At 36.4% G+C, this 8,798-nt stretch overlaps 1 protein-coding gene across 1 annotated transcript in view; it reads right to left on the reverse strand.

Annotated features, from left to right (window-relative positions):
* The window catches only part of GABRB2 (gamma-aminobutyric acid (GABA) A receptor, beta 2), a 349,441-nt gene that overhangs the window by 220,048 nt on the left and 120,595 nt on the right, over positions 1-8,798 (reverse strand). Inside the window, exon 5 of the mRNA XM_012644788.1 lies at positions 7,640-7,860. Within this exon, the coding sequence (XP_012500242.1) occupies positions 7,640-7,860 (221 nt within the window). The remainder of the gene's footprint in view (positions 1-7,639; positions 7,861-8,798) is intronic.

The following is an 8,798-nucleotide window of genomic DNA, read 5'->3' on the forward strand; positions in this document are numbered from 1 at the left end:
CTATATATTTTTAGTTGTCCAATTAATTTCTTTGTATTTTTAGTAGAGACGGGGTCTCACTCTTGCTCAGGCTGGTTTCGAACTCCTGAGCTCAAATAATCCGCCCGCCTCGGCCTCCCAGAGAGCTAGGATTACAGGCGTGAGCCACCGCGCCTGGCCAAAGAGGATGCATTCTGTAATGCTCCATCATATGTATCTTTTTCCACACAGGTAGAGGCAGGTGAAGGTGATGTGTTTTCTGCTTTGAAGACTGGGAAAATTTAGAGAATAGGTTCTCACCCTCTGGCCAGTAGGACTAATATTCTTGATAAAATCTTTCTTGTTCTGTTTGACACACTACATTTGTCCAATATCTCTATGAAAATGAATTAGGAAATCCAAGTTAAAAATTGATATATTAATATTTGATGAACTACATTTCAGTGCGGGATGGCTACTCAGTCATCCTGTGGTAAAACTTCAGGAGGAGAGGAAGAGGGTAAAATTAATAAAACCCTGCCTGTCTAAATTCATTACAGGCTAACATTATCCTTTGCCATTTTCCCAATGACAGAACATACATAGCAGGAGGTGGTTGAATTGCCTTCTGCTTCCTGCTGAATCTTTCTTTAAGAATGTGAACCTTTAATCAGAAGTGACAAGTTTCTGATCTAATGTTACATATGGGAGGTGTGCAGACATTTGAAGTCATGTCCTCCCCATTCACATTAAAAGACAAACAGCTATTTTTAAATGGGACAGCTACCGCTGAACAAGTAAAAAAGCCATTCCTTCCATAAGAACTAGTCTAACAAAATCAGTACCAGTACATCTCCTGAGCCATTTCTTTAACTAATGAGACTATTAAATTACAACAGCACAACTGTAAGATTATAAATTGTGCTGCAAATAGCTTTGCCTGTTTCTTATCAAAATACTAGTAAATTTTAAGTAACAGTCCTGAGTTCTATAGCAACAACCACATATTTCACCTTATATCAAATCCTACATTGGATAAAGAAATATAACTTAAATATGTCTGATAATGGTTAAAGAATGATGATGATGAGGGTTTTATTGACAAGGCAAACATGTTTATGATACTTTCATTGTTAAAGAAAAAATCAGATCACAAAACAGTATAATATGAATATATTTTACAAAAAACTACATAGTCACTGCTAAAAAGAAAAATACCTGATAGAGCAAGACACAGGTAGGGTTATCTCTAGGTGGTAGAATTAAGGGTAATTTTATTTTTATAAAATTATGGTTTCTAAATATTCAATTAGAAATATATCATTTCATAACTGGACAAGTATTTTTATTGTGCTTGTTGAAGAGTTTTCAATGTGATAAAGTGCTTATGATACAATATTAATGACTTGGAATAAATAATATAAAGCCCAATTTGGATTTAGATTCCAAGTTTGGATATAAATATACACTGTTATGCTCATGAAAAGATGCCATCAATTGATAATTCAGGTTGACTCTGTCTTATGTACCTGAATATAATGATGTTTTAGACTTCTTAATGAATCAGATGATTTTTTTTTCAAGAAGATAAATATAATTGCCAGAGCACTGAAATATGTTAAATATTGTTATATACATAACGGGAGTCCTAAAAGGGTACATATCATACATTAGCAAAATCACAGAATTATGAGCTTTGGGGAGCTGGAATAAACATTTAGAAATCATTTAAATGAGTGGTTAGAAGAATCATTACTTTCAGACAAGAATGCAGGTCTCCTGAATCCATGTCCAGTGTAATTATTCATAGTTTTTGAAATCAAATAAATATCATATTTTAAGTAAATAGCAGTTTTGAATTATATCTATATACCCTTATTTATGGTCACGTCAACATCAGACAAACTGATTTTTACCTGCTCTTGATTTAGTTGGGTTCATTGACAGAAATTCTATATTTTCTGTGTCATTTTTCTTTGACGTGTTGTGAAATGACCTAATTGGGCCAATGTTATTTTGGAATAGAATACATTTCCAATCTGTTTGAAACATATGCTTCTTAAATTGCTAGGAATTCTTCTCCTTAGCCAACTAAAAAGTCTTTTGTTGCCACTTCTATAGCTGGACTACTCCCAAGAAAACTATTTTTCCCCGTATCTGGCCATATCTCTTGACAGAAATCTCTAAATAACGTAGTAAAATACAGAAAGTATTTGATTTTATGATCAAATTGGAATAAATGAGTTATCATCAACTATGACCAAGAGTGAAGGTGAGTGGTATGGTCTGAATGTTTCTGTTCCCCAAATTCATGAGTCGAACCTAATCACCAATGTAATGGTATTAAGAGGTGGGGCCTTTTGGGAGGGATTATGTCCTGAGGACAGAGCCCTCATGAATGGAATTAGTACCCTCATAAAGAGAGCTAGGAGAACTGCCCTGTCCCTTCCACCTGCTGAGGACACACAGAAAATGTGTCTTCTATCAACCAGGAAACAGGTCTTCATTAGACACCGAATCTGCTGGTGCCTTCATCTTGGACTTCCTAGCCTCCAGAATTGTAAGCAATAAATTTCAGTTGTTTATAAAGCCACTCAGTTTATGATATTACGTTATAGCAACCCAAATGTACTAAAACAGTGAGAATCTGTATTTCAAGGATTTCACTAGTCTTCAGCCACAAATGACAATTTTAGCTTCAAAAAGCATTATTCAGAACTTAATTATTCCTGTCGCTCTTTAAATAAAGTTGAGAAAATAGAGGAGTGATAAGACATGATGAGAAGAAAAGGAAAGGCCTGGTTTCAGAGGAACCAAAAAACACTTGATTAAATGAAAGTTACTGAGTGCATGCCACAAATGAGGCACCGGATCTGGGGCTACAGGGCAGCTTTTAAAGGTTGTCATGACCCACTGGGTCTCAAGCCAGGCATCTAATTTCCTTACTAGTCATCTCAAGCTGCCAAATGCAATGGCTGGAGATAACCTCCACTGTCAGTTTGTGTCCTCAACACTGCATGACAGTCCTTTGAGTTTTCTTTAGTAGTTCTCCTTCTTGTTCTAGACATGCTTGGCCTGGTCCATGCCCATTCTCTTCACCCCACTTGCTCACTCCTGTTCTTCTTGCTCTGGGAACGAGTATCTTACTTCACAGAGCAAGGAAAAGATCACTGGGGGAAAATTCTATAATTTCCCACCCATCCATCTTTCCACTTCGTTATTAAATAATATTAAGCATTATCGACCAATTACTATGCTACTCCAAATATATAATTTTGTTTTCTAATTTCACAGATTATACATTCTTTTACATTTATTGATCACTGATTCATAGAATGATTGGATTGTAAAGGCAATTGATATCATCTAATTTTCCCTCTTTCTTTTGCATGAGGAAAATAAAACCTAGAGAATATGCTTAAGGTTCAATGAAAAGTCAGTAACAAAAGTCCAAATTACAACCCAAATCCAATTATCATTACCAATTTCTGATTGCACTGCCCATTTGGGCTCATTTGTCTATCTGTGTAACATTGGAACTCTGCTCCCTGAGCCTCTGAAATGATTATCAACCTGAAAAGCAATGGAGTAACTGAGAGTATGATGTGATCTCATGCTTTGGGAGATGGGGAAACAGCGATCCAATCAGGATTAAAACTGTTAGAACTTAGTCTATAACAATAAGGCCTAAAATATTTTCTACATTTCTCAATCTTGATGTCCATCTTCTGAATTCCCCAAGGCCACTGACTATACCTTAAATGCAAGCTTGCTGAGCAGTTGGTGTGCATGCTCAAAACTCTTGCTAACCCAACAGAATGTACTAGTATGTGTAGACCCAGATCTCTTGCTGTGCACAATCAGAAGCAATGGACATGCTCTTGCAGAAGGAAACTTTCACAAGGTTAGCAAGGTTGTAGCATAAGAACCTCTCTGGGGTATGGCTTAGCATGGCTATGGGTGGTCATGGATCTCACCCCCTGAGCCACACATCCTCTGGGACGAGAAGACCTCATCTTCAGACATAGCTACTCAAAGCAGATGTGTGTATATGATTCTCTACCTCCAAGAGATCAGAAATATCATGCTTTGGCTGCAGACCTTTTAAATCTTCAGTGATATTTCCTAGATAATAGACCCAGAGGTACCTAGACCTCTGAAACATAATATCTTTTTTCTTTTCCAAATTTTATTAGAAAAATTTTCAAACATACAGACAATTTGAGAGAACAACACATACCCATCATTCAATTCAACAGGCGTATATATTTTGCCATATTGCTTTCTCCCTTTATTACATTTTAATACCTGAAAAGTTCACTGAAGAAAACCCTATGAAAGAAGCTCACTCAGACCCTGTGAATGACTGGCCCTCTCTCAGCCTTCCAGCCGATCTTTGTCTCAATGAGAGGGGAGTTTAAGTTAGTTAATGATCTTGCCTGTGCCCCAGAAATGCACACAACAAAAATCACCCCCTAGTAAAATGGAACCAGTGTGAACTTCAGGACCTAAAGATGCACCTTCCATAGAACACTCAGGCCTACTGTTCGGTAGGGCTTTATTCTATCAATCAAGAATAAAGTCTGTATCTATAGACCCAATAAAAGTTGTTTCCAGCTAACTTTTCTAATCCTGTTTTCCTTTGTGTGATCTCAGCTGATTCCTCCTGTTCTTTACTCCCACCTTGCCAGTACATAAAGAGTAGGACAGAATGGAGAAGAGCAACATCTTTGCATTCAGACAACTAAACTCAACTACGCTCTCCTGCACAATGGCTGTGGAATTTGGTACACAAGTTTCTTCACTGCTGCATGTAAGATGCAGAAAATAGTAACTCACTTTGTAGGGCTAAAGTTAATATTGAATGAGATAATATATGCCAATTTCTGGCACTGTGATAAGTACATGCTAAATCCTTTAATGAGTACTAGCTACTGATATTAATATTATTAATATTTTAAGTGTTGTTTCAGTGCAGTCACTATTGAATATAGATGCAGTATAAATTTCTTACTAGACTGTCAGCAACAGAAAATGACTGGGTTGGAGGTGGGTAAGTAGGAGGAGGGGCCAAGTATTGCTGAATCAACCATGACATGTTAATTTTAACTGAATGCCTTTTACTTACCTATTATAAGTGAACCTCCTGAAGCTGAGAAAGGAATATCTAGTCCGCATTAAATTTCCAGCTAAGAAATAAAGTGTTCTACTATTTATCTGTTAAAACTGAAGAGAGGGAAGTAAAACTCAGTGGAAACCAAGCAGGGAGGAGGGGGGAAAAGAAGATGGGTGAAAATCTACCTAACGGGTAGAATGAACACCATATGGGTGATTGGCACACTTTATAACCCTGACTCTAGCATAACAAAAGCAATCTATGTAACCACAAACATTTGTACCCCCGTAATATTTTGAAATAATAAAAAAAATTAGGAAAAAAATAGATTGGACATTTATAATTTTCCTGAAAAACCTCTGTATCAATTTCACCTTCAGAATTAACAATCTAACTGAGAGAACAATCACAATTCATGAGCCTGTTCCATGCAGATGTGTTAATTTGATGCATGTCAGATGTGTTCAGAAACCTGTATAAATTGTCAACAGCCCTTGTTGGAAGTGGGAATGGAAAAATGATGATTTCCTACTGTCATGAGTTTAAGGCACAACAATGATGTCCAGGTGGTCTTACTGCTAAGAATGAGTGGTCATCACTTTTTTGTCTGATTAATGACTTAATGACATAAAGAAGCCAATTTATCATCCATATTGGTCCTCCCTTCTGCCTTTGAATTCCAAAGACATTCTGATTGCTGATTTTCCCGTCCTCTCAACTTTGCATATATGCATTTATAAATTCATTCTCGAGCTTTACTGAGCTGCTATTTACGGTGCAGGTGCTTTGTTCGTGTTAGAGATACAAAGAAGAATATGATGTTTTCTCTGCCCTAAAGATGTGTATCCTAATGAAACAGGATGAGCTGATTTCTGCATTGTTCCTGTGAAGGTGAAATGATATGATGGGCAAAATGCATCGAGCACCGGGTCTGCTCTGGGTAACTTATCATTTCTATGTCTCCTGAGTTTTTCCAGACTTTTACTTTCCTCAGTGCTTAACTTTTAAGAAATGCAAACTACAACCTCTTCCATTTCCCTGTTTTCCACTGTCCACACAGTCATCCTCTCATCAAGGTCTTTGTGAAACCTCATGTTTTGTAGTTGATTCCAAGTACTAAGTTTAGTACCACGTATCCGTTGAACACAATTCTTTCTGTTACTAATTTCAAAGTCCACCACTTTGATGGAATCTTTTCAGACTTTACCGGTCAACTTATTTTCTTTCTCCTCTGATTCCTTCTTTCCTAAGGCTTGTACGTGAGCAGTGCTGGTGTCTAATTTCTCTCCTCACCACTAGTGCCTGACATAGAGTACAACCGTCTTTCTCTACCTCTCTTGTTCCTCCCTCCTCTGACAGCCAAATGTCTTTTTCTCTACAAATGTGATAAACAAAAAAGCTGATTATAAGGATCTAAGAAAACACATCAGTCAGCTCTGAACATAGCAGAAAATTAGAAGTGAGATAGAATAGATAAGAAAAATGTGGGAGTGAAGGAATCCCTATGTAGTGGTTGGGGGCTCTGGCTCTGAACTTGGAACAGGGTTCGAATCCCATCTCCAAAGATTACTTTCTTTGTGATCTTGGGCAAGTTGCATCAGCTTCTGTTTCTTCATTTGAAAATACAGATAATATCAGTTCCTAATGTATGAAGTTGTTGAAAGGATTGACTATAATAATGCATGGAAAGCACTTAGCCCAATGTCTGATCTCTAACAAGTTTCAATAAATGAATACTATTATTATCATCACTATTAAGAATAAGCAACAACATATTTATGTAAAATGGAAGGCAACTGAAAGGCAACCGAAAAACGTCAGAGGCAACTGAAAAATGTCAGAATTTAGAATTTCTTCCCCTATAACGCAGATAAATCCTTTATACTGTAATGTTATCAGAGTAAGATAGATACAGTTTTTCTTTATGTTTTTCCAGAAAACCATCTATTGCTTTTGATACAAAATAAACTTTAAAGGAAGAAGCTCTTCTATTTTACAAATTATTCTCACCCAAATAACAAAGCATCACAATTCCTTTCTGACATAGAGATACATTTAAGAGGGTACATTCCTATTAATAAACATGAGATAACTACTTCATTTATTTGCAAGTCTGATTGCTCCTTGGAGGGTGAGAGGGTACAATAAGCTTTCCCATCATCAGAGGACCATGACCCAGTTCAGGCAGCTCAAGAAGCAATTTATAAAACCCAGCATCTGCCACATTCAAACAATTATTTGGCATTCATAATTTTTTTCCATACTAAAGAAACCCTGTCTCTCAGCTATTTTTATATTGTTTATCCCCACTCCTTAAAGAAAGCAGCTTTAGGATCAGCAGCTGATATTGGAAGATAATTCACTAAAACTTAGTCTTGGCTGGGGCTAAGTCCCTTTGTAAGCACGCTACCTTAAGCTCTCAGATGTCTACCAGATAGGAGGTTTAACTCCTTCTCAGGAAAATGGAAGAAAGAATAAAGAAAAACAGCACACTCTTTCCCTCCAGTAATAAACAATAGCTATTTTGTTCAGGAAAAGTCCTATTTTGAAATGGGCACTACAGACCTGAGTCCATAAAGGACTGTGCCATCAGGATGCAGGCGGATCATGCGGTTCTTTACAGTCACTCCGTGCACAAATGACTTCTTATCATTCAGGAAGTAGGTATCAGGCACCCAGAGCTGGTCTGCCACTCTATTGTCCAGAGTCAAGTTTAAAGGTATTACATTATAGGATAGCCTCTTATCTCTCCAGGCTTGCTGAAAGTACATTGTCAAGGTATAATCCTGTGAATGTAAAAAGAAAAATGGTTACTCTGTATCCAAACAGACTTGAGAGATAAGCAAACACCTCAATATTAATAAGAAAAAAAATATATGTGGCCACATAGTATAAATATATACTAGTCGCATATATACACAGATATTAATTTATTAAACCCATGCTTACTAAGCACTTCCTACATGCCAGGTACCGTAGTAGGTCCTATTAATATGAATACAGAAGTGAAGAGAATATATTCACATAAAGTTTATTATATATTTCCCAGTAAAGATGTAAGGAATAATACTTAATAATTAATTTGTGTTACCCAAAGTAGAATATATAGGAGTGTTTTAGGTGATACATAAACACAATTTAATAAATAGTCATGTATTTGTTTTTATGTGTACTAAAAAATTAACTAGCACATCAAATCTAAGATTTCATGAATTCATTGTTCCAGTCATTCATTCAATAAATGTTTAATTTGTGTCTAATACTCGACAGGTATACTGTTGAAGTGCTGTATTGAAAGTGGTAAACAAGACAGATCAAATCCCTGTTCTCTGGGAATTTATAAATAAAGCATAGATAAATCAACAGAATGTCAAGTAATGCTACACTCTATGAAGCAAATAAAACAAGGTATGATATATTTAGTTGGAATGGTGAGGAAAAACCTCTCTAAGGAGTTGGCATTGTGCTGAGACCAGATAAGGAGTCCAAACCATTGATTCTAAGGAGAAAACCCCAAGCAGAGGAGAAACTGCAAATGCTCTAAGGCAGAAATGGGCTTGGCAAGTCTGAAGAACAGAAACGTAATCTGCTTGTTAGAGCTTAGTAATATACAGAGAGAGTAAAGAGCAGTCAAGAAAATTAGCTTCATAAAATTTACAGCTTAGTAGGGAATGCACGTTTAAAATAGTTTGTTACAAAGTGATTAATTTATTACTGTAGTAAT

Source organism: Propithecus coquereli, unplaced genomic scaffold, assembly GCF_000956105.1.
Source record: "Propithecus coquereli isolate 6110/MARCELLA unplaced genomic scaffold, Pcoq_1.0 Scaffold220, whole genome shotgun sequence".
Classification (NCBI taxonomy): Eukaryota; Metazoa; Chordata; class Mammalia; order Primates; family Indriidae; genus Propithecus; species Propithecus coquereli.